The sequence below is a fragment of the Propithecus coquereli genome, unplaced genomic scaffold, assembly GCF_000956105.1.
Source record: "Propithecus coquereli isolate 6110/MARCELLA unplaced genomic scaffold, Pcoq_1.0 Scaffold177, whole genome shotgun sequence".
Lineage (NCBI taxonomy): Eukaryota > Metazoa > Chordata > Mammalia > Primates > Indriidae > Propithecus > Propithecus coquereli.
The window spans coordinates 3,774,554-3,801,861 of record NW_012142412.1 but is presented as its reverse complement, the minus strand read 5'-3'; the positions used below and the strand labels follow the sequence as shown (position 1 = coordinate 3,801,861).

Here is a 27,308-nt window from a genome sequence, read left to right as displayed (position 1 = left end):
CCAGCCCGGCTTTCTCCTCCTGGCCCCCCAGCCCCTGCCCGGGGCGTCCTGGGGCGCCCGGTTTCTCCCCGCCCCAGGTATCGGGCGGGCACGGTGGGGAGTGGCCGAGGGTGACCCCGCGCTCCTCGCCGCCGCGGGATTTGGAGTGGCGAGAAGCAGCCGCCACCTCCCGGGCGCTCCGCACTCGGCAGCGGTGGGATCCTCGCCTCGGGGAACTGCCCAGCTGTCCCCCTGCGGGTCCAGAGCCAGCACGCGAGGTAGGCTAGCCGGACCCCTCGGTCCGGTTGGCACCGCCCGCAGCGCCCTGCCTTCCAACACGCACACCCACGCGCCCTGGGCGCACACCCCCTTTCCTCCCGTGGAGATCCCCGCAGGGCCTCCGAGAGAGACAGACAGACGGACGGGGAAAGCACTGCGAGGGAAACTTGTTCCTCCCAGTCTCCTGTCAGGCAATTACAGGCGAGCCTGTGCGCTGCGGGGAGGGAGGAAGCAGGGAAGGCTCCGGAGGGTGGGGGCGGCCGGAGGAGGTGGGGAGGCGGGGGTGCAGTTGGTGAAACTCCTCTGCCTCCCGCTCATCTTTTCATTGCTTGCTCCACTCCTTCCCGCAGACGCGGACCTCCCCTGGGCGCCAGCTCCTCGGCTCCAACGGGTCCAGAAACAAGCCGGGTTTTTTTTTTTTTTTCTTCTTCCTGGAAATTGGCTTTGGTGCGCTTTGCCCTACCTCCCTCCGCCCCCTCCCTCCCCCCCTTTTTTTTTTTGAGACTTGGCCGGGGCAGTGGCTCCTGGAAGAGGAACAAGTGTGGGAAAAGGGAGAGGAAACCGGAGCTAAATGACAGGATGCAGGCGACTTGAGACACAAAAAGAGAAGCGTTTCTCTCGGATCAAGGCATTGCTTCGCTGCTTCCCTTTCTCCGAGACGGGCTGAGGATTTCACGGCTCCGGGCGGAGTTGCAGCGCTTCGGATTGTTTCGACTGCCCTCTTTGCTTGCTGTGTCTACCCCGGCACGTTCTCGTTCTGCCGCGTTGCCTGGGGACCCGGCGAAGGGAGAATGGAGAGCGGGCTGCCGCTGCTCTGCGCCGCGCTCGCCCTCGCCCTCGCCCTGGCCGGCGCTTTCCGCAACGGTAAGTGACAGGCGGAGGCGCGGGTGACAGCGCGGCGTCCGGGCTTCCCGCCCCGGCCACGGGGCTCACGCGGGGCTGCCGGGGCGAGCCGGGAAGAACCACCTCCCGGGCGAGGGAAACCTTTATCTGGGAGAAGGAGTAATAAGGAAATAAGATCGGTTGGTTTAGGGCAGGAGGATTTTAGATCTTTGGGCTCCCTCCTGAAGTTGGTCGGCTTGCGGGGGTTCTCCTACCTCGGTTACGAGGCAGAGCTGCCTACCTTCCCAGCTCAGCGCACCAATTATCTTAATAATGTTTCCTCCCAAAGGCAATTAGATGAGACTCCCTTTCAAAAAATCTGATGGCTGTTGAAAGTTAGTGAACGTTTTACTAGGAGAACTTACTTCCTGGTTTCTCCCTGCAGCTCCCCTAAACTGTTTCCCCCGGTGGGTGACTGCAAGAGAGAGAGCGGTTTGCGGCTTGATGGAACTCCCTCCCCCGCCTTTGTAAATCGTCCCTAATCCATCTGGAGTATGAATGAAAGTTGCACAGTGTCAGTACAGGAACCTGATATATACAGTGCAAGGCACCAGGATATCTGAAAATCCCTAACCTAGTTGCAGCTTCCACTTAGCTTTTAAAACCACTCACTGTTAAGTAAATGATAAACCGTACTGGGACATAAACAGTACCATGTAACCTAAATAATGTGTTTTAAAACGTGATCTGGTTGTAGGCATGTTTGACTTAACACTGTAAAGCAGATCGTGGCAAGGATATGCAATTATCTTTACAGTAAGTCATCATCGGTTGTTATTAACTAATGATCAAATATTTACTTTTATCTGGCTTAGATCTCAATCAAAGTAATTAGAAGAAAAGAACATCCACTACTTACTGTGGTATATTGTTTTAATAAGAACCCACAAGTACAGGGGTTCATACCAAGAGGAATTTAAATCACATCTTTATGATGGAAGTTAATCTCTCTAATATGCTTCGAGGTTTTGTGATTTAAGCAATAGATTTCCCCCAACAGCTACCAAGCAGTGTTCTAAAAGATAGACTTAGAAGCAAAACACAGGCAAAAAAATAATTATGAATGTGGAGTTCAACTTATTAATGAACTTAGGTCGATGGCATTTTTTCTATTATCCGGCGGGGAAGCCAAACACACACAAAACTGTGAATGTGGAGTTCAATTTATTAATGAACCTGAGTTGGTGGCATCTTTCTATACTCTGGCAGGGAATGAAATAACATTCTCCTCCAACTGAGAGAGCTCAAATGGTTGGACTTCAGAAATTGCAGTAACCCTCTGTCTCCCACAACTCCTGAGATTAAATCCACAGTAGGGGTGTTCACAGGGTGGGTCTGAAACCTTTGCACATGCTTTCAGACTTCAGGTTGTGAACTCCACAGATATGTACATATATGTTATATACATGTATATGCATATACACAGGCACAAACCTATCTCTTAATCTCCTTAGCAGAAATCTGGGGAATGCTGAGAATCTGAGCTTCAGTTGATGAGCTTAACTAGCTAAAGCCATGTTGCTATGCTCGAAGTGACCAGAGCTGGTAAATGCCTCCGTAACTCAGCAGACCTCTTAAAGTCATGTCCACCTCCTCCAAGTACCAGTGTCTGCTAAATTAATTCATTAACCTTATTTAGGACTAATGGTCCAGAGTCATTAGAAATTGCTCTTTCCTAATCAACTGTTAGAGAGATTTAACAGAGCCAGGGAGTCTAGCGGTTCACATTATCTTATTACACTGTCACTTTCTCAGAAGTCACAGATTAAAGAGCTCTGGTGTGGTACCAAGCCCACCTAAATGTCTTCTGAAGTGACTCTGTCGAGTGACTAGAACCAGGGCTGTTTTATTTCACTCCTCTAACAGATGCCAGACACTGCCATGATGTTTGTCCAGAGCTGGAGGAGACTTAATGAGACTAGGTCACTTTCCAAGTTTTCTGTGCGTTTAAAATCATGCAAGAGTCTCAGTAGAATCACATAGCAGAGTCCAATATGATCATTAGCTGAGATTTTGAACTCCGTTTGCAACATCATTTCTTCTTGGCAAACCTTTAGCTTCTACAAGCCAATGCAATGGAAACCAGTATAAGACTACCCCTAGCCTAAGAAAGTCAGAAAACATCTAACAATTGAGAAAAACAATATAATTTATATTGTCTTCTTTTTAATTTATGGGAAATGATTTCTGTAATGCATGTAGCTTTATGCATTTTTGATTTGCACTTCATCTTTCATTTCCATTTGACCTGGTTTTCCTGTAATAAAATTCTGTAGATTTATAAATTCATGCTGAGAGCAAAGAATGCCATTCTCTTTCCACAGGGAATCTATTAGATGCAATATTAAAATCTATATATACCATTACTGAAAATCTGTGATTGATAGGCTTACGTATTTCATTGCTTTCATACCTGTTCCTCTTACATAGTTTATGCACCAAATTTTTATTGCTCAAAATTAAGCGTCAATAAATGTGGCAGCATTTCAGGCTGAAGCTCTCCAGTACAAAATCCATCATAAAAAGTGACAATGAGAATCTACACTGAACAATAAAGCAGCCTAGAGACTGGTTTATTTGGCTCTCAGTGAATCACTTCAGCATTTTTTTGAAGTGGGGGCTCAAAAACTAGTTAGTTAGCTTACCTTCCCCAGAACGTGAGAATGTGGCTCACCATATGTGCTACCCAGATCTGTGTGGTGGGCTATTTTTCACCCAACATTTTAGGTAATTAGAATTAATGTCGTGTGGCTATTTACTTTTCTTTCTGCACCGTTACTTTGATCTGATCTCCAAGCCTGAACAACTTTACTTGGAGAAGTAAAGCAGAATTATTTCTGCTTTACCAAATATACTTTGTTCTCTGTTGATTTGGATCTCAAGAGCAGAGATAACTCAAAATCACTTAGATTTATGGGCAGATAAAACAAAGACCAAAAAAAGGGTTGGCTTTAAGCCAATCAAAGGCAATCCCCACTGATCAACGACATAGACCAGGCTTACCATCAAAAAGCAACACAAGGGGTCGAACAGCTTCTTTCTGTCACTTTCTGCTTAGAACTTGCTACTTAATGTGATTACACTTCTTGGGGGATAATTAAGTCTAGCAGAAGCTCCCGGGAGACCATGTTAACATCAATTGAGGGGATTTAATGTTTTTAATGCTAGAAGACCTTTTTCTTGGGAAGGAATTTTGGGGGCTGGCAGAGAGTTATCTCAGATATCAGCCTGCCTTCTACCTGAGCCAGCCTTCCTGAGATCAAAGAGTGTTCCTTAGGGGAGTTTTGCTCTCAGTGCCACATGAAGGACTTGTAGGGACCTCTTGGAGTTCCCCTTAAAAAGTTATGGAATGTTTAATCACCAGTCATTTATATGGAGAGCTAGAATACCTAACAGGTTGTCAGGGAAAGATCTACTAAAATCTTATTTTTATTTTTTATTGCAGATAAATGTGGCGATACTATAAAAATTGAAAGCCCCGGCTATCTTACGTCTCCTGGTTATCCTCATTCTTATCACCCAAGTGAAAAATGTGAATGGCTGATTGAGGCTCCGGACCCATACCAGAGAATTATGATCAACTTCAACCCCCACTTTGATTTGGAGGACAGAGACTGCAAGTAAGTGGGACTGTGTCTGAACAGGGCGCCACAGCACCATCTAGTGGTCATGCCGTAAAGCGTGTGTACAATGTAGATTATAAATGGATCCAGGAGGGGTTCCAATCTCTACCAGATCGTATGTCAATGGTATGGAAATTAAATTACGTTAAGTGATTTTTGAGTTCCCCAAACCAGCAAGATTATACTTAAATGTATAACCTCTCATACTCTTTCCTGTTAAAGCCTTTGGTTTTGGAACTCTTCTTTTGTTAAGAAATGTATATAGTATATATGCTTCTTTTTTTTCCTTCTTCTTCTTCTTTCTTGGAAAGGGGAAGAACCCAGAAACCCCAAACTCTCACTTGCATTTTTATTAAATATTGTGGGTCACTAGCATACATTTCATGCCCAGATAGTGAGATTGGATATGTTGAAACAAATCTGTGGCACATTTTATGATTTAAGAACTGTGTTCATCGTATTGGCTTTGACATGGAAAAAGCAATTGTTACTGACTAAAAATAAGGCATATAGGGTAAGTCATATGAGAGGGTTTTTTTATGGTAGATTACTGATTAAAAGACTTTTTATGAAAGATGATGGAAAAGAATTGTTAAGACACCATGAATACAGTGGAAACTCAAATATAAATCAGTGTTTCATCTATCCTTGCTGTCTCCTCCCATTGTTAAGTTACTCAGCATCAATTTATGCCAGATTTCATTATTATGAAGCCATTCTCACTATAGAGATGGTCTAAATTATATTTCCTCCTTTTATTTGAAAGAACTGGTGTCTAGATACTGCTTTCCACAGTGTGGAAAGTATGCTCTCACATTGCCTGTAGCAGAGTACTCAGATCCACATGTGCTCTGTCCTCTCCTGACACCCAACACACTATCTGTCTCTGTCGTGCCTACATCATGCCATTCTGCCGCACTGCAAGTGGTATTGTCTCCAGAGTGAACTGAATATTGATCTTTTATTAAGTTTATATATATATGAATGGCTTTATTAAAGGAAAATAATCTATTTTTGAGGGTTTCTTGTGGACTGATACGTTTTCCCAAGTTTTAAAATGGGTTAGTTTGATATAATTGTATACAATTACCTATAGGCTACTACTTGCATTGGACCTAAACATTATTTTGCAAGTATATTCATTATTAAAGATCTTCTATTTGCACACACTTATTCCTTTTAGGGAAGAACAGAATAATATAAAAATGTTTCCACCTGTAGGAAGCGCTGAACAACCTGTTGAGTTGATGCAGTAAAGTAGCTTTTCATTGTCACTGAAATGAGGTCATCTGGTTAATTCAACATTTTGGTGCCTAGAGAATTAGCATAAATCCATAGACTGATGATCAGTTTCCAAATAATCAGCATACATTACAATGCAACAAAATCATGCCGATTCCAATTTAATCTTTATTCTGTGATTCAGAAGTGCTTTAGGGCATTATATTGACTTTTTAATTTTGTATGAAGGTTGCCATTAATAGTGTTCCAGCGACTGCTAGGAAACAGGGAGTTCATTGTGGTTTTATTTTTTTGTTTTATGTTTTTGCTAATATTCTTTATGGTGGCTTTGACAGTGTCAATCACCTAGACAATCTGGAGACTTGTTCTCTATTTTATTTAATTTATTTTATTATTATTATCATTATTTTGCCTTTTGACAATGCTAAAATTGCTATATGAGATATTTTTAATAAACTCTGGTAAAACATACTCAAGTAGTAACATTATTCCAAAAAATAAAGTGCTATTAGAATTGAATAAACTCATGTTTACTAATACCTAATCTGGAAATTGTGACCATGTATATGTATAATACAATAGTTAAAGAATTCAGAATAATCACTAGTTATTAGCAGTGGTGTGCTGGTAAATGTTTAACAACTGGCTCTTGGGAGCAAGTGGGTCAAGTCCTGATTTGTAGCATTTGCCAATTTCCGTGGTGTAAATACTGCCACCATGGCCAACTTCAAACTGCTCATGTGATGTCACTGTGCACAAATTTGCAAAGAGATGTGCACAATTGGTTCTTATGACTGGTGCCAGCCAGCTGCAGTATACAACCGGAGCAGAAGTTTAAGAGGGGAAGCCAGTCGAACCAGTTAATAGATGTGAAGTGCCTACAACACTGGTGCACAGTAAACTTTAAATAATTATAAATTAGTAATGTGAGGTTGGGGTATGGTGAGGTTAGAGGAGCACCTTTTTAGTTGTTTTCCTTCTCTAAAGGTAGAATAAAGGATGATTGTAATTTATAGAAAGTGACAATTTTAGTGATATTAGCAAGGCATTCAAGAAATTGGCATGGCCAAGAAGATTGTTTCTATATCAGTCTTAATGATGGTGAAGTGTTTGTTTGTTTGTTTGTTAAATGCCACAGAGTAAGATGATTTCTTAATTGTCCCAACTGAGGCTTTGCTGTCTGTGAAGGTGCCATCTCCTGGCCAGTGTTGAAAGGCTGATATATTTAGTCTGATGAAGTCAATGGAGATTAGACCCATGGAAAATGTCTTTGTGCCATGTTTTGAAGTGTTGCTATCTGATCTTTTTATCAATGAAAAATTCCTAAAAGGTATGGAAGACCCACTGAAGGCGTTGCCTTTGCTATTTTTCCAGGCAGATTCACCTGACTCCTGGTCATTGTTTAAGGTTGCAGTTGAGAGTCTACAAACATAGCACAATAATTACCTGTTTTTGTAAAGGCTGTGAGAAGAATCCACAGCTTTAAAATTGAGGGGTGATCAGAATTCCCTAGAAAAAATGGACTACACCAGAAACTCTTAGAAGAACAAATTCATAGACTTCAAAGTTTGTATTAGATGCCTAAAAACTTAGTTTTGTGGGTTTTTTTGTTGTTTTTTGTTTTTGGTAATTTATATTAGGCTATTTACAAAAGTGGATTTGAGGTGACACAAAACTAGGCATGGTGACCCACATTCAGAGAGGTGGAAAGCACTTAGTTCCTATTAAGAACAAACTGTACATAGTATTTGAGATATTTAACATTTTTCCCTGTTTTATCTATAGTATATGTCCATTGGCAGTAAAAACTACTGGCTGTAGTGATGTCATAGGGTTGCTGGTAAGACAAAATGAAAGAGTAGATATTAAAAGTCCTTTGAAAAGTTAAAAGTGTTCCTCCACGTAAGTTATCTCTCTTTTGATATCTTTAACAACTGGGCGATTGTTAGAACATTTGGAAATATGAAACTAAACATATGTCAAACTATATTGATCCAGTAATGGGATGATTCGCACATAATACACCCTTCATTTTCTCTTGAAATTGTCAGTATTTGTACAGTCAACTTTCGCCATAAGAAAGCTCAAGAAATCGATGCCTTAGCACATTTGCTTATTGAGAAACATCCCTGAAACCCAAGTAAATAATTTTCTTTTGTAGGATGAAGGGATGGATAAGCAGTTCAACAGAGCAGCCAAATAGTGCTGGTAGGAAAAATATTTGTATTTAGATTTTTACTGTTTTATTTATAATTAGGTAAAAAAACATCATTTCATGATCTTAACAATGCAGTATACAATCACAGATTTTCATGTGAATAACACCAAGACTGACCCAGTTTATAAGTAAACTATGGACCATACTTTACAAAATGGATGTTAAGTTTTTACAGTGGCTGTCAAGCAGGGGATACTTCCTTAGGGAAAATAAATGTGTAAGTTGTGCCCTATAGTTTTAAAATGCAACAGTCTGTGTTTATGTTACACCTGAATCAGGTTTCATTACAAACAAGCATTGAAACCATAATACTAAAACCCCTTAATTCTTTTATTGAACAAGGTGTGGTGTAAATCAATCAATCAGTAGAGCAGTAGAGCATCTGTCTATAGGGCTATACTTGGACTAGGATTTCTAGCTAGATGTGTGCATGATTTTATTGTTATGTTGATGTAAGAGAGGACTCCAGAGAATGTTCTGAGAGAAGGTGTTGAAGGAAGGGAAGGCATGATGATTTCTCTTTTTGGCACTAGCAAAATCCTGCATACTTGTAAAGGGTCAAAGCACAGTGACAAGTAGAAAAGAAAGGAAAAAAGTGACCGGCTGAGGGTTCTCCGAAAGAAATGTCCATTGTTTATGGTAAATGGTGAGTTCAGGCTTTACGTTGAGCTAGTTAGATCTCAGTCCACTGAAGCTTTCTTCAGTGGTAGGGCAGACATCTTGAATCTCATAAAACTTTATATCTGTATAATAAACAAGGATGTCATTGATACGGTAGTTAGAATTTATGAAACTTTTCCAGTTTCCCAGCGATGCAAACTATCAGCATGATAATTTATAATGGTTTGTGACAAATACTGCTGAGCAAAGAGGTGTGTGGTTACATTCAGATCGGATGTCTTCATCTGGGGAGCAATAAATGTTTCACAGACATTGGGTTAAAAACATTAAGAAAATGAATGTGAACCTCCAGAAAAAAGTCTAAAAAGGTGGTAGTGTTGCAGAGAGAAAGCCCAGTAGTGGTTTTCTTACCGACAAGATCCTGACTTCAATGCCGGATTTGACAGTGCTGTTTCTTAACACAGCATGGATGCTTTTCTGTCTGTAATTTAGATTTGTAATCTCTTCTTTGTGTAACCAACAATAGGCATGTTTTTCCGAATTCAGTGCATTCAAAGGAAGCTTTCACTTTTGTAACTTCATATGAAGTTTAATCACAGTGAAATTATAATTAAATAGAGATAGTATTCAAGTTTTGGGATTTTGTTGGAATAATTCACAGATTATTTCTTTAACACTACTTTTAAAATTACCTAAGTTATCACAAACTTTGAGACATTGCTAATCTCATTTATTTTCATAGAACATGAACTCACTGAATGAAAATAATCTGCGTTTAGTTTCTCAAATCTGATTATTCCTGCAGATTTAATTATACGGTGGTCTCTTAGTCATTCATTGGCAATTTTTGGAATATAAGTTTCATTTTTTTTTGTTTCCCTGAGTAATGTTTTCTGTTTTGATTCTTTCTTTCCATATTTTGTTCAGCGTAGTTTTTTTTTTGCCTTCATTTTGATTTTTTTAATGTTACATTAAAGTACTCTTTATCTCACTTACTGAGATTTTTGGCTTTTTGTGTGCAAGGCAAGTGTCTCACTCTAGTCTTGTGTTCCAGAGCATCACTTGAACAAAAGCAAAGCCCTTGTTTTATGGAAAATAGTGGGTACTTTAAGCCAAAGTACTTGTCCCTTTTCTGTATGAAATATAGAAGTATCTACTTTTAATTAAATTATTATATGCATTTAGAAAGCTGTACAACCTGAGTGCACAATGAAATAAACCAATCCAGAAGCAAACATTTCCAGCTTCCTAGAAATCCTGTGATGTCCACTTTTAGTCACTAACCTTTACCCTCAAGGGCAACTGCTGTCCTGACTTGCGTGATTCCATTTTCATAAGTTTCAAAATCAGACAAAACCATGATCTTAGAAGTCTGTAAACACTATCTTTTGAATATAGACAGTGAAAGTCTTTGGAGTGGAGATAGAAAAATGTCTACTATTCCTTTCTCATCAAAAAGTAACATCCTACCAATGCATTTGATAATTTTTTTTTCTTGTGGTTGCTGAAGAAATATCTTGTCTTTGTTTCATATTCTACAATTATGTTAAAATAGACAAAAGTTTTCAATATGAAGCCTGCTTTATATGCAGGGCACATTCAGAAAAAAAATATCCTCTTTTGCTCTATTTTTCTTCCCCTCTTCATTTCTGGTTTTGATCTCGGGTGACTTCCCAATATGAACAATGTGAGAGGTGCCACCGCCAAGCTCCACTCAATTAAAAAACTATTGGGTGGATAAGAATGAACCCTTCTTAGAACAACCGCTGGCCAATGTTGTTGCTCCCACCAGCGGCATCCTTGGTTACTACTCAGGCAGATAATTATCTCTTCTCTTCCTTTTGATTTTCTTTCCCCGTTAGTGCTGAGTTAATTTGAACAGAACCTCATGTGTTTAATAAAATTAATTTTCTGTATTATTCCCTAGTATAAGCAATCGCATTTGATCATAATGAATTTTGTGTATGATAAGGTTGTTTTGTGTTAGGCATTTCTGTAATTTCAAAGAAGTGACCTTTATGAGCTAAAGAAGGTGGTTAGTTGAAATCTTATCAAATTGAATCAACATGTGCATGGCATTTCCAACCAGATTTCACTTTGGGGAGCCGGCACTTAAGAATGGATCCAAGTGAGACATATGCCTCTGGCGGCATGCACACTCTCAACTCCTTTCTTTCCAGCATAAAACTTGATACTTGCATGCATGCTGACATGCTTTAGCAGAAGCACACACACAAACACATATGTGCATGTAAAGGAGGCTAAAAAATAAACGCAACTAATTGCAGTGGTAGCATTCATCAAGGCTGATAATTAAGCCCAAAGAACAAGAGACAAAATTAGTGTTCGGATCAGGTTCCAAATGCCTCTTAATTGGGTGTTTGTCATCAATCCTGATTGTAAGAGTCAGACTTGGCAGGACATAGCACCTCGAAAGAAGCTTTCTCCTGCTCTACCCTAGTTGATTGGCCTGAGTCTGGTTATCCAGGTCAGGTGGTGCTGTCAGTATGGTTGCACCAGTTCAGAGTCTTAACAGATAAGCTTAGAAAGTGCAGTGCATTCAGTCCTGCAGGGGGCAGAGGCAAAAACCAAAGAAAACAAATAAACCATCTTTCGGGTTCTGTCCACTCAATTCCTGAAAAAACAGAACAAAAAAAAGTTCAAGTTCACCGAGAAGAACTTTTGCCTTATCACATAGTTTTCCTCCTCTTCAAGCCCAGGGCTATATTGCTAGATCTCCTTTGGTCAACATGTCTTTTCTTCTTTCGATTTTTAAAAAAATGTTACATTAAAATACCCTTTATCTTTACTGAAATATTTAGCTTTTTGTGTCCCACGTGAGTGCCTCACTCTAGTCTTGTGATTTGGATCATCACTTAGACTACAACATAGTCCTTGTTTTCCAGAAAACAATGGGTATTTTAATTTAGATAATCATCAGGAGTTTGGAAAGGAATGATTGTGGCTAGTTCTTATTGTTAGGTGCTCAGTATGTGCCCACCGTGGGGCTAAACCCTCCGTGCACATGATGCCACTGAATCTTCTGTCATCCCATTTTACAGATGACAGCCTCGAGGTTTGCAAAAGTTACGTTAACAGAGCCTCAATACTCAGCAGCTGCACCAGATATATCCTTGCCCCTTTGTTATCAAAGGCACACTTGAGATCTGCCTTTTGCATGAGAAAATTCTTAGGAAATGGTGCCGGCTTATTTTTTTATTCAAGCAGTCATTTTCTTCTGTGAACTCTCTTGCACAAAAGTTTAGATATCAACCAACTCTTTTGGAGGAAAGACCTAATCTTTAAACTTTTAGTCCAGATTAAGTAAGCACTCATGAAAACTGTGCACAGAAACTTCTAACCCATTGGCGATTTTCCACTCCATCAAAACTTGCTTTCATTTAGGGATGGAAATCCTACGAGGTAAATATCTAAATTCTTGTCCCTCTGGTTGATGGAGTTGGAAAGCACAAAGTGTATATAAATACAATATTTGTTTGAAGCCCGACAACCAACCAGCACTTGGGTTTGATTTATATAATTGCATAAAAGGACATGTGAGATGTCGCTGTGTTCAGCCATCCTTGGTCTCAGGCCCAGTAGTAAGAAGACTACATTCCCCTCCAAGTGCTGATCATTGACTTAATCTCAGGCAAATATAAGGAAAGTGCTGTTCTCTCACAGCTCCCCCATTCGTAAAATTTCAATACTTGTATTTGCCACAGTGGCTCTGTAAGGGTTAAAGGGAGAATGTTTTGCTCAGGCGCTGGGTTCCTATGAGAAACAGAAGAGTGTTTTCTGAGAAGAAACAGATGCTCCAGAGTATTTTGTTTTTATCTGGGCAGATACTTTGTACAAGCAGCCAGCCAGGTTGGAGGTGACTGCTTTTTGCTTCTGTGATAGACTGGCATGTCATGGAGACAGCTTCCAGTCCGGGGCTGAAAAAGGATGCTAAATGTCACTTAATTCAAGTTCTTCAATTTCTTTAGAACAACCAGAGATGGCAAAGGCCGGTCAATATAGTCACGATTCCAAGTCCTTGTTTCAGTCTCCAGCCATCGGATGCTATGAGCAGGGCAGCTATTACATAAGGCAGCAGCAACCCATGAAATGGCCGGGAAAAAAATGAAGATGTGGTCAAAATCCTAGTCTTACACAGATAACGTCCAACAATTTAAAGGCACTGCATTCTTACATCTAAAGAAAAAAGAACAAACTCTTCATTCAAAGATTTAAAAAAAGGACACGAAGCTCCACAACCTTGGTAGCGCCAAGGCTGGCTTGGTCTGATAAGGGAGAAATGGTTTTAGATGTAGTAACCCCTGGCTAAAAGAGATCACTGTTTCACTTTTTTTTAAATCTCAGTCCATACTTGTCTATCCATTTGCAAATAAATTGAGAAAGTATTTATTTGTTAACACATTTAGTTACAGAAAAGATTTTAAAATAAATTAAAATTTGACTTTCTAGAGCAATCCACTCTTTTGAAAAGATGGCAACCAGTAAAAATGACAAGTCCTGATTAATGTGACAATCTGCCTCCAGAGCACTCTGTTTGCCTTCCCAATGGCTCTCTCTGTATGGTCTTTGTTCTAATCATATAGACAAGGGTTTGTCTCTCCATTGGGGGGTGGACTCCACGAAGGCAGAGACCATGTCTCACTTACATTTCTACCCTCCCAAATCCCACCGAATGCTTTGCACATATAGGCACTAGCTTAATTAAATAGCTGACACTTTCGTTGAAATTGAAATCGGGTATATGAAGCATCGAGGCAAAAAACGCAATGTTTCCCTGCATAGAGTCTGTGGTCCACAGTGCACACTATGGAGAAGAGACCAGCAAAATTCGGTGAAGACAAAGTGAAAGAGGCAATTTTGAGAACTACTCAAGTGGGTGGTCTGTCTGAATGACACCCTTTCAGAAAGGACTTATGACTGCCACTCCCTGGACATGGAGGTGGGTGGCTGCATTTCTGCGCTCAGAGAAGCTGGCCACATCCACTCCTCCACCTCCTGCCCAATCAGAGGCACCTGAATTTGAATTTTGGAGTCTCCGATTCCCAGCGGCACAGGTGAAGGCCACAGATGGGTTGGACAGGTACAGGGCAGCAGGGAGCAGGCGTTTACACACGCACGGCATGCCCTTCTCTTCCACTGTTACGCTGTGGGATCAAGTTGCCAAGCTTAACCGGGATATTCGGAACATATTCTAGCCCTGGCTCTATTGGACCCCTTATACCACCAAATGTGCGCCAAGCAGCTTCTTCACCGCCCATAATTGTATTTTTCAATGAGTGGTGACCCTAGGCTGAGAGAAGGAAAGGTGAGGGGTTTTTTTTGTTTGTTTTTGTTTTAGCACTAATTGGAATTTTCTTTTCTTTTTCCCCAAGGAAAAAGTTTTACATTCTCCTTCCCCTTTGTTCCAATACCAATGTCTTTGTCCCTGGCTGGTGTCACTGCTGAGTAACTATTAGGATATATAGGTTCAGTCCTTCAAGACACATCCCCATTTCCCTCTTCACTTGTTCTAGCATCGTACCTGATGTGTGTGTGTTAGTTGATTAATGCAAGCTGGGGATTTCTGACTGTCAGGGGACTATGTTAGCAGCTCCCTGTGAAAAAAGGTTCTGGTGAGAATTAGGGATGTGGGTTATAATTGCACCTCTGCCATTCATTCCCATCTGTGAGACAGGAGACAGGTCATATGGGCTGGGTCCCCATGTGCAAACAGCTTGATTATGGCACCATTAATCCCTGCATCTGTGACAATGTTAACCACTGCAGCTCAGGAAGATGTGACAATGACCAGGTCACCTCCATGAGGGTCTGGTCGACCAACGCTACCTAGTCTCAGCTTTAATTCTGAAGCAAAGATGTTTTCCTTCCTCTAGCTCTCTCAATAATGCAGTGTTGATAAGATAATGTAGATGGAAGTATCTTAAGAATACAAGAGAAATATGTTAAATAAAACCTAGGTATTACCATATCAGGAGGTGCATCCGCAGGTTTTGTTCCTTAAAATAAGTTCAGACGGTAAACAATAACTTCTGCATCCTTAGGAGGAGACACTTGTAAATATTTCAAAAGCACTGCACATATCCACAATAGAGATAATATCTGTGCTTAGCATGTATTCAGCCAACAAGAATTTCTGAGTGTTCTTGTAACGAGTCAATGGGTTACGTGTGTTATAATTGTGGTCTTCTGAAAATCTAGGTGCATGGAGTTCCTGAAAAATCTCATGGAAGATGCTATCTCAGTGTCACAGACTTCATGATAATAGCATTAATGACTTTAAAAAAATCATTATTTTCCTATGTGTGCCTGAGAACTTGTAAATATGCTTGGTATATTCAGACTGTAAACGAGCCCATACTTAAATAGCTTCGTGCTTATTCTACATGAAAGGATTCTGGTCTTCCCAATCAGTTCAACCCAATGGTGTCATTATGTTCATTTCCAAGAAAGAGGAAACTACATGGATTTTGTAGCATAAATTCCTAGGGAAAAGCAGCTGGGAAAATGTATGTTTTTAAACTGATGGTCTATCCCATTAAACTGATGGTCTGTCCTATTTCTAGTAGCCCCAGGTCCTTTAATTTTGCTGTCTCCTTCCCTCTTTTCTGGCTATGACAGATTTTCCAGTAGTGGTGGTGAGAACGGGGTTCAGTGACACTACTGAGGAGCTTGTTTTCAGGAAAGACCTTGGAATTGTGCCAGAGAAGAGATGACTATTTTAATCCTTTGTCCCCACCTAGCCCTCATGAATGGCCTTATATGATACAAATCAGGAGTCCCCAACCTATAGGGAGTTGTATAATTATTTCATTATATATTACATTGTAATAATAATAGAAATAAAGTGTACAATAAATGGAATGAGCTTGAATCATCCCAAAACCATGCCCTACCCCTTCCCGGTTCGTGGAAAAATTGTCTTCCATGAAAGCAGTCCCTGGTGCCAAAAAGTTTGGGGACCACTGATATAAATTATATCTGCTGCCCTTCAAAAGTACTCTCAGCCCTTTTTCATTTGAAATGACGACAGGTGTGGCTGGGAGGTCAGCAGAGGGGATTTGCTCTCCTTTCTGTGGAACGGTTGTGGGTGTCCACGGGTCAGATGGATTCTGTAGGACTTTTCTCTTCATGAGTAAAAGAAATCCTCCTTGGACCTTGTCACCCTGCAAACAAACATTTCATCTCTCTCTGGCTTTCCTGTTACTGCCGATGGTATCAGAAGTGAGACTGCATTCCAGAACTCTAGATTCTCACTTAAGCCTCTTCAGCATAATTTCTGTCCCCTCCACTTGACGGAGGCTGCTGGCTCAAATGTTATGCTCCAGTGACTCTTAAAAGCATTGGCCATCGCGTGGCCCTAATTTCTTCAACCTTCACACGGCATTGTATGCCATGGGCTACTCCCATCAGCTTTTTTTCTTCTCTCCTGCATCTCACCATACTGCGTCACCTTGGTTTTCTTCCCTCTTCTCTGGCCACTTCTCTATTTTGCTTCCCTTTTTCCTCCCACACTGAAATATTGGCCAAGGTTTTGCCTCTGCCCCAAAACTCTGCTCTCTGAATAACCTTGTTGGTCTTAGCTGCTAGGTCAGATAATGCCCAGCTCTCTGGCCAGCCCTGGATCCTACCTAAGTGTTGGACTCAGACTCCCAGATTCCTTCTGGATGACATCGTCCACCTGGAGAGCTGACCATTTCCACAAACTAAAAATCGAACTTTGCACCTTTCCATGCAGATGATGTCTCTTCTGCCTTTTCTCTCTCTCACTGATTCCTTCATTTCCTGTTTATCCAAATTCGAAACTCTGGAACATCTCCCAATTTCTGTTTTCCCTCCAAATCTCTGGTTGGTTTAAAGGCTTCTAAATGAGATAGCTCCAATGTCTCTTGTACCTGCTATGTTACATTTTTGCTGCTACCACCCAAATGCTAACCCTTTTTAACCTATCCCAGGCGCTATTGCATTAGCTTCCCAAAGGGGCTTTCTGCCTTCTTGCCTCTGCTTGGAAACATCAAGAGCTTCCCATTCCTCCTCCCTTCTGTGCGTGTTTCTCGACTTTCCCCGGGGAAGCTCCTGCCTGTCTCTCTGGCCTTGTCTCCTGCGGTTCCCTTACGTGTTCTCACCAAGGTGGTCACCTTGTAGCTCAGCCTCACTCCTGCTTCCCCCAACCCCATGCCTGTGCGCAGCATCTTCCCTGCCCAGGTGTGTGAAGGGTAAATGCCCTTTACATACCCAAGTCTCCCTTGCAAAGTGTCACCATCATCCCAGTTCCATCAGAAATGATGCTTCCTTCATAAAGCAATTTTAGATAACCAACTACCACTACATGGGTCTCTCTTTCTGTGTCCTCTGACACTCCCCAGAATGATGTTTATGCACCATTCATGTTCCTTATGATATTCCATATTGTGTCTTCATCATTAACATTCTTCTAACTTTTCACCCAGCTAGATCATACCGTACTCTCAAACAGGGACTGCTGTTGTTTTCCACACCTTGCAGAGCCTAGCATGGTGCTTTGCCTATATAGTAGGTGCTCAATTAATATTTGCCGAATTGAATTGACAGACAGGCATCCAATCACTCTTTTCCAGTGTGTTTATCTAGCAAAGGAAGACCAAATCAGCTCTCTTTGGGCAAAGCTTTTACCTAATTAGATTATAAAATGCTCACATATTCTTCTAATTTACATGGTAAGCTCTTCATTTTCCTGGGTAGTGGAGTCAGACTTACATTTTTCCTCTAAAAACCTCTATTTTTAAAAGCTTGAATTTCTACATTTGAGTAACTTTAGCTAAATCTCAAAAAATATGCAGAAGTACCGCTTGACTGAAAGCTTTTCTTTCTGTCTCCCCATCATCTTCATAATCCGTTTTGGAGTTAGAGGCGTAAAATGTATTAACATTGTAGGCATATGTCCTGATTGCTGAGTGTTTTCTGACATCCCCACGACTCTTGGGACTTTGTGTCACAATTCTGTAAACTTGGTCTATTGTATATTCACATCTGGGCTCACGTCCAAACCACCTTTACATAAATTAAACACAAATAATTTAAAGCCTGCTTCCGTTCCAGCTGGCAACCCCAATAAATGCACATGTTAACTTCACAGCGGGCTTGCTGGGGAAGATACACACATGAACTTCTCCGTTAGAGAAGTTAACATGAGGTGCATGCCTTGCAGAATGGTGTAAATGTGTTAGTCCACATCACTGGAAAAATAACAAGCCTTATGTCCTAGATGCTACCTAGAGAAGTGGTAGACGGAGCTAGCCCAGGTGTGTTTGTAGAGGGCATTTTCTGAAGTGAGCAGCGAGAGGTTTCTGCTGCTCCAGGGCTGACACCTCTCCTACCATACCAGTGTGTCCTAAGCATTTCTTAAGGTCATGTGGCACGGAGGGCTGATGCCAGCCCAAGAGAAAGAGGCAAGGAAGTAACAGGTGAACGACAACACCTACAGCAGCAAGTAACCTAGCAACCTCTCTTAGTAGCTCCCCTAATGTTACACTCAGTTTTCTGGGATATTTCCAAATGTTTCTGTTATCTGTCTGTTCTAGAAACAAATGGAGCACTCCCTCATTCCCACGTCCTTAGATTGTCTGCACCCCTAGAGCAGAATAACTTAGATGATAAAGTCTTGAGCAACCACGAGGATGAACGATTCACTGCGGCAGAGGCAGAAGCACCACCTGATTGTACCCCCAGCTTCGTCTTGGTTGTGCCAGTCCCGTGTGGACCATGTTCTTGGTTCTTTAGAGAACTTGCTTAACCAACGGTATGGACTTCCTGGGTGCTGCCCCCGGGTACACACTGTGATCGTGAGTCCCAAAAGTCACTGGCCTCTAGTTAGCTCAAGTGGGCTCAAGTGTTGACTCTTCCTGGGTCTCTGTTTCCTCATCTGTGGAATGAGAGGGGTGAGCTCTTCTCTTTAAGGTCTCTTTTGGCTCTAGTATAACAGGGTTCTATTTCTCCAGGGGAATCCTCTTGCCATAAAGCATATTCCAAAGACATATTTTCTGACAGTTGACTGTGACCATGATCCCTGGGCCTTTCTTTGGCCTTGGCAAACCTCTCCAACCTTGATTTTTGCTTTCTTCTTCCTTAGACCTAAGCAGCTACTCCATCCCGGCCCAGCCCCTTGCTGCCTTTTGCAACTGTCTTCTTCCTGCTTCCTACTCATCTTTCACTGAAACACATGTTTTATGTCAATTTTCTACCCCAAATTTTCTCAGACATTGTAGACTCTATATTTCAGCAAAATTTATTCTAAGGAATTGTCCACTTTCCCACCTAGACCTTAATCTTACCTAGGAATAGATACGTTGTATCTAATGGGTTAATTTAGAAGAACTGGGAATGTGGTCCTCGGATACACTCACTCACTGTTCTGCTGTTGTGGAGTATAACATTTGCAGTCAGTGAAAGCCCACGTAGCAGTGGGCGGTCTGATGTTGAAACTGCATGCACTACAAGCCAAGTTTGAGGTGTAATTTAACGGCAGTTGATAACCTAAGTGCTAACATAACCTCGGATTTGATCACTAACACAAAGGTAGCTTTTTCCTTACCTTTTTGTGCAGCGTGGCTTGTTAAAATTAGATTGTAAAGAATAGAAATTACATTGAAAAAAAAACACACAAAGGAACGACAACAGTGATTTTGTTAATGAATCCCAACTCACTCTGTACGTCTCAAAGGCAGCGTAAGCTATGTAATAAGCTATGTATCTATTTGTAAAACAGTCTGAAATTAAGGAGCTTATTCAGATGCCATTGTAAAAATAATTTTCTGAAATTGTGGTCTATCAACAGGAGATAAGATGGCACTTTGTTGTTGCCTGCTGAGGCCCATTATGAATATTCTATTTCAGAAGCAAATCACACTGTAAATACAATGTTCACATTCATTTATTCCCACAATAGCATTTTTGCAAAGGTGCAATTTCATAATTTGACTTAGCACTGATAGCACATCATCATTTCAAAGCTCTCTATAACCACTGGTTAATTCGCACATCCTTAGGAAATTTGTTTATTTGTACCAGACCCATTTTAAAATGAAATCAACCAGAATGTATAAAGATAACTCAACTGCAATGGCTAAACAAGGACAGAGATACGTTTAAAACTTGTTGTCCTTCTAAATGTGTCCTTAGCGCATCTGACTAGGCACTTCTGAGCAATTTAAACATAAACATTCATCACCAATAAAGATTAAAGAGCCCTATTAGTGATTCTATTACAGATGGGAAACTTGGTTGAAAAAAATAATAAATGCAATTCCTTCAGGATGCAAATATAAACAGGGCCTGAAATGAATGAACATATTAATTGTTCTTTTCTCCTCTCTTTGTTCCTCCTAAGCCATAGTTTTGTTCTAAAGCAAATGATCAACAGTAGACTAACATCTAAAGTTATTTAGCTAGTCCCCAGCATTAATTGGAAAATGTCTAGTATTTCTAAACACGGGGGAAAAAAGAAAAATTTGAACTGTCAACCCACATTATTTTTGTCATTACATCTTTTCCTGAGACTAACCTTGAGATTTAAACTATTCATGTTTCTTATCAATGTTGTTTTAGAGTTTGGTTTATATATGGAATATTATACAAGCCGTGAGATTGATGGCGAGCCTGAGTTCACTGTTAAACATTCATCACAATGTGTGCTTAGAAAAAAATATATATATGGTAATAAATCCAGAACTCACAAACTTGGAAGTCTGGGGAGCTTCAGGCACTTTCTCAAGCATTGTTTCTTTGGACACGAAAATACTTTCTTCCTCTGAAAACTTCAGCTGTTGCCTACTACTGCATTCATTCATTCAATAAGTATTTATTCATTTATTTATATTTTAGAGACAGGGTCTTGCTCTGTCGCCCAGGCTGGAGTACAGTGGCTCGATCATAGCTGCAGCCTTGAACTCCCAGGCACAGGTGTTCCTCCCACTTCAGCCTCCCAAGTAGCTAGGACTACAGGTGTGCACCACCATGCCTGGCTACGTTTTAAAATTTTTTTGTAGAGACAGGGTCTTGCTCTGTTGCCCAGGCTGGTCTCAGTCCAACTGCTGGCCTTAAGTGATCCTCCCTCCTCGGCCTCCAAAAGTGCTGGGATTACGGGCGTGAGTGACCACACCCAGCCTATAAGTATTTATTGACCACCTAGTGTGTGCCGATTACTGTTCTCGTGATAGAGCAGTGAACAAAACAGGCCTATTCCCTGCCCTCGTGGTATTTCTACTCTAGAGAGACAATGATAAAACAGAAGAGATCTGCTACTTCAGGGGCTGTTCCTTGGGTGGCTTCCATGCCTCTCAGCTTGCAAACCCTCATTATCTCCACCTGCAGGTTCCAAGGCAGGCCCACTTGGGACTGGAGCTTGCTCTAAACAAGATAAATGTGAGAAACGCTGGCTGAGGCAATTGCTGGCTGAGCATCAGGTCTCTCCCTGGGTTCTGGTGTTCTCTTCTTGGAACCCTCTGCTGGGGTTCTAGAGCCTCTAGCATTCAACCCTCAGTGGGGCCACTCTTGTTTCCCAAGTTCACTCAACCCCTGAACCCTGGGCACGTGGCCAGCACTTGCCTGTTCCCCACGTAAGACACGTACCGGCTGGATTTAACTTCAGTGCTGGTCTTCTTTTCCTATAACGACAGGTCCCAGTCAATCCCCGTTCACGCTCCAGCCTCCTGGAACCCATGTTCCACAGTGACAGGCCTTCTCTCTTCCCCGAGGACTGAACAAAGTCCTTTTGGCATCAGTTTATAGTCTCCGCAGCTATTTCACTGGCTCTCCAAACGGCACAACTTGAACAGAAAGGATAAAAAGAAACTGTAGGAAATCTTGTCTTCCCCATATCCCAAGCCAGGGTCTAAAAATAATCATTATTCGATAAATATTAACGACTAAATAAATGAGTAGAATGCTTTATCTTTCCATTTCATTCTCATTTCTTTCCACTAAAGGCCCCCAGCCACTCCCTGAAGGTGGCTAGCGGCAGTAGAACTAGAAAGAAAGACACATCCTCAGGGAGACGTGGGAAGAACTTGACAGTGATAGAAGCTGAGAGGCGACGGGGACTAGGATGTTAATGGTTATACAGATGTCTCCATCTTCAGGTCTGAAAGAACAGTGAGACCAGCAACATAAATAGTAAAAAAGCAAAACAGTGGGTTTCGTTTCACACATGTTGAGATGCTTTCGAACATTTCAGGTAGAGATGTCCAGAAAGGAACTTGAGACGTGGGAAACTGGACTCAGGTGGACATAGAGGTTTGGGAATCATTTTTTAGGCAAAGTCGTAGAAACAGACATTTCTCAGAAGGGAGAGCAGAGGTGAGGGCCTTGACCAAAAGCCACCTTCATGGGATGGGTTAATTATAGAGAGTGTCCAAAGGAAAGTGGGAAGGAATTATGAGAGAGATACCAGAGTGGGAGAGTTGGAAGAGTGTCTTGCTATAGAATGCTGCTGAAGTGAGCATTTTGAAAAGGTAAATGTGGTTCATGGTATCAGATGCTAGAAAGAAATACAAGAGATTGTGGACATGGGAGGTGCAGTATCGAGGCTCGGGGGACTCTCGAGGAAGCAGTTCCACTCACCCCTTGGGGACATACGTCCTAACACAAGGCATTAAGCATTGACAGCACATGAGGAAACAGACCATGAGTGCATAAATCCTTTTTTCTTTTGGATTCAGAAGAAATACATGCAAAACTTTCTATTGCTTTTGAAGCAAGATGATCAAATTTAGTGCTGATAAAAATGTGTTTCATCATTTAGTCTTAGAGAAAGAGGAAAGCTAGAATTAACTCGCCAAACCTGTTGTGTAGTCCTGCTAAGGATGGCAAATATGTTTGATATCACATCATACTTCTGATTGATTACTAGTGGCCATTTGTAGCACATTTGAGAAAATTTCTTGGAAAGCAGTGGCTTAGACAACAATCCGAACCTTTTTGGCACCAGGGACCGGTTTCATAGAAGACAATTTTTCCACAGATGGGTTGGGGGGAGGGTGGGAGCGTGAGAAGTAGGGGATCTCTGCAGCCTGGTCCCTAACAGGCCTTGGACCAGTACCAGTCTGTGGCCTGGGGTTTGGGGACCACAGGCTTAGTAGGTTGCAATGCCCACCATAGACTTGAGGAAAAAGTGGTAGCACAAGTGCCACAAATCTGCCACCTCTAATACACATGCAGAAGCGGACTCTTTTGGAAATAGGCTAACCATAGAAAGGCAGAGAAGAGCTTTATTTGAAACAAATACTTTTACAATTAAATAAAAAGACATGTATATTTCTTTTTCTTGAGCACAAATTATCAGAAATAAACTTTAAAAGCTAATTGTTATATAAGCGCGAAGACAACTTTTGGATTTCTTTCTTTCCAATAAAGTCTAATGTATATATTCTATAGAATCACTTTTTTAAAACTCAAGGTATGTGAATTTTTTAAAAAAATATCATTTTTAAAGTTCTAAATAAATTTTTCTCCATGGTTTGGCAAATTCCGTATTTTGTTTTGTACAATAAGCTTTTTATGGAGATGTGAATATACACTGAGATTGCATATGTATGATGGAACCATGCTCATATTTTCCTTTAAATAAATATTCAAAAAATACAAGAAAATAAATCACCTATAATCCTACTACCCAAGGATAACACCTATCTATATTTTGGTATATCTTCTTTCAGCCTATTTTTTTGCATTTAGAAATATGCATATGTTTAAAAAATTGAGACTATTCTCTGTAGACAGCTTTTATCCTACCATTTTCTCTTGAAATTATATATTAAGCATTATATTAGGCTGATATATTTTTATAAACAAGCCTTTGTCAAATCACATTATCTTTTCAAAATAATAATATTTCCCTAAACTATTTAGGATATTTAGGATATTTCCAATTGTCCAAAATTATAAATAATTGTAGACAATGCCGGGATGAACATCTTTATGCAAAAGTCTCTATGTATCCTTAGGAATTTCTTTGGAAGAGATTTCTAGAAGCATAGTTACTGAGCCAAAGCATAAGGACAGTATTAAGACTGTTGATACATATTCTAACTTGCTTTAGAGGGTAATTCATGGAGGTAGGGGAGGTTGGTGAGGTTTCCTTTAAAACTACACCTACATTTTCAAAGAAGTGGATAAGGGATGTTTTTTATGTCGTAAATGAATATTTTAAATGAGGAGTTGGCACGCTTCCTGAAAAGAACCAGACAGCAAATACTTGAGGCTTTGCTGGCAAGACAGCCTCTATCTCAACTGCTCAACTGGTGATCGTAGTGTGAAAGTAGCCACAGACAAAGGGCAAATGAATGAGCATGGCTGTGTGCCAATAAAACTTTATTTACAAAATCAAGCAGTCAGACAGATTTAGTCTACAACCCATAGTTTGCTGACCTCTGTCTTAATTGAAAATCCTGTTGTTATGTGAAAACATTTGAATTTGTAGCTGTCAAGAATTGGAAGCCATGCTTTGCAAAATTCCCTTTAGCAAGAGTTGGGCTTGTGGGATCCTGCATCTCAGTGCTAGTCTAGGGAAGGGAGTAAATCTGCTTTCCTAGCAAAGCTATTTGGAAAGCAAGCAAGGAAGCAATGAATCAGCCTGTTCTTTCGACATATGCAGAGTATGGAGAAGTCTATAAAGTTAGGCTTCTGTTGGCTTCTGTCAGGCAGCTGTAGCTCGGCCCTGAATCTTTTCTCAGTGTGCTTTTCTTGAGAAATTCAGCCCAACTCCCACAAAAGTAGTCACACCCATGTATACAAACTCAACAAAGCCTCCCCCACTCATTAATTCCAGCATTTCTTCAGAATTCCTAGGAAAACAAAGCTTGAAGCTGGAAGGAAAAAAAATCATCTGAGAAATAACTTTGTTCTCATGAAACCTACCCAACAGGGAATATTTTTCCCAGATGTTAAGCATACAATAGCTTTTCCTTAGGTGACTCTTTTATAGGGCAACAAAAAGACATCATTGACTACCTTTAACAAAAGTGTAAAACACAAAGGAAATAAACGAAGTGTAATTTCCTAAATAATGCCACTATGTCGTAGATAATTACCAGTTATCTGTCAAGGAAACTTGTAAACTGACCACAAGGATAAAATATATTTGACCATATTATTTTAGTGGTTGCCTGCCACCGCCTTCTTCCCTTATGGCTTCTGAAAGTGCTTTGAATTCAGAATCTTTATGTCAAAATAGAGACTGAAGGAAGTTGCTTTCCGTGACTGTCAGATCTTACATAGATGCAGGGGTACATAACATGCACGCACCCCCACCCACACACGCACACACCCTTCTGACCCCTAGAACGCAAAAGCAGCTGCCTTAGTAAAGACTACATCTGAGTCCAGCAGTGGTTTTATGTTCATTGTTCCTGTCTCTTTTATTTATGCTAGAGAAACAATGTGAGTGGGCTGTAGACCACTCTCTGCCAAGAATAGAAGTGTGTTTTCGGGCTAGCCCAAGCAAGTAATAAAGAGTTGGGGGAAAAAATGGATTTAACCTTTGCAAATGAATATAAACAATAAACTCTCCTGCATGCACACACACAGCATGCATGTATAACAGCTGGAGTTAAAATTTTGTTTAGAAGTACTTTTTTTTTACTAAAAGATCCTAAATTGTGTTCCCATCATCATAAGCTTTTAATCAATGCTACACATTTTTTAAAATGAATAAAATTGTACACACACACTGTTTGGCAGATAGCAGAGAGTCTGACCTCTCTATTTGACAGATGAAGAAAATAGAGTTTAGGGAGTGAGTGGCTTGCCCAGTGAGCGGGTCTGTGGTGAGAACTTGTTTCTCCTGATTTATTGGACAATGATCTCACTGATGACACTTCCTCTTCAGCCATGTTGTTTTTCCTATTTGTTGTTTGTTGTAGGTAGTGCACATCCACAATTTGGTGCTTTGAGATACCGCCACCACTTTTGCAGCTAGTCCTTCAGGGGGTTTGTAACTTAATCTGAGTCATACCTAAGGGAAGAACAGGGACCGATGGGTAGAAATTACAGCCCTAATATACCATGAAAAGCCTTCCAACTTTCTTAAAATATTATTTCCCTAGGATGTCCAGGTTTCATCTTGAGCTGTTTTAACTTGAAAGATGCACAAATTTTTTAAAAATGGTTTTTGTAGCTTAGATATGTTTGTACAAATGCAATTGAGCACATTATACTAGTTGTTATCCATCTATATATAATGACGAAATATCTTCAGAACTGAGTGGCCAGTGAGATCACCCTAAATCATTGATTCACGCTACCATCCCCATATGCTGAGCACACCATCATGGTGCACATTGTTCTGCAGCCAGTCATCCTTCAATCGCATAGAATTAATTGGACTGTTTCCATTACTCTAAATCAATCTGGTTGTATGGATGCTTTTCCTTTTTGGGTATCATTGCTTAGACTCAAGGCTTATGGTTCTCTGCTCTATTTCCACTCTGGTGGCAGACTGCCTCAAAAGCAGCAAGCTCCCCTTCCACCAGAAGCTTGCAAGCAGTGGCCAGATACCACCTGTGAGGAGTGCCAAGCATTTCCATAAAGTCAGACCTGGATTCAATTGGATCCACCAATGAGTGGGCATGGGTAGATCATAGAGTACCAGCCACGTGGCCTTAGGTTTAGATGGGATCATTCTCATTTCATTCCCCCAGAGCGCATAATGAAAAGTACAGCTTATCACAAAGCTAAGTTTGAATTGGAGAATGTCATTGGGTTAACTGCTGGGGGCCCATCATCACGCGCTGGGGTTCTGGTGGCCCTGGTGCTAAAGAACAGGGCGCCCCATGAGGTCATCATTGGCAAATGAATAAATAAATATATAAGGCTTTCTGTTTTTGAAGGCCTTTGAAAGAAGGGTCTCCAAGAGGGGTCTTGTAGAAAAGGGCAGAGTAGGCTGACAGAGAACCCATGGGAGGCAAAATTCTTCCAAAGTTCTCTTCTGGTGCTATTAGTTTTCTTTCCCTATCGTCTTCTTAGCTTTCTCAATTTTTTGCAGTGATGCTCTAGTCCATCCGGAGGTGGGGGGTTTCATTCAAACAAAGAAAAGCAAATCAGTGAAAGAAGAGGGAATGGAGACCGAAAATAGAAAGAATTTTAATGAGAACATGTCTTGGGTCAACTCCTAACCTCATTACCGTAATGTGTTTCAGTTATTTTCAACTGTTTGGCCTTTGTGTATGTGTTCACTAAATTTCATTTAGTTATTTCCCAAGAACAGCTAAGTACCACACAGGAAATACTTGCTCCCTCATGTGACATGGTTGAATCTCTAATTTATATCCTGAAGGAAAAACAGATTCTCAAGATTTGGAAAAAAAAAACATCAGAATCCAAATTTCTTCTTTCTCATCACCATGCCAATATTATTTGCTGTTATTCAGAAAGAAAATTTGTTTGAGTGTGTATCGTATGCTAGCAGCGTGGTG

At 40.9% G+C, this 27,308-nt stretch overlaps 1 protein-coding gene across 2 annotated transcripts in view; it reads left to right on the top strand.

The window, feature by feature from the left end:
* Window positions 1-543: 543 nt before the first annotated feature.
* Window positions 544-27,308, top strand: part of NRP1 (neuropilin 1) — a 135,149-nt gene continuing 108,384 nt past the window's right edge. For both annotated transcript variants that reach the window (XM_012642190.1, XM_012642189.1), the window contains exons 1-2: window positions 544-1,122; window positions 4,586-4,760. In XM_012642190.1, the coding sequence (XP_012497644.1) occupies window positions 1,050-1,122; window positions 4,586-4,760 (248 nt within the window). In that variant the 5' untranslated portion in view covers window positions 544-1,049. The remainder of the gene's footprint in view (window positions 1,123-4,585; window positions 4,761-27,308) is intronic.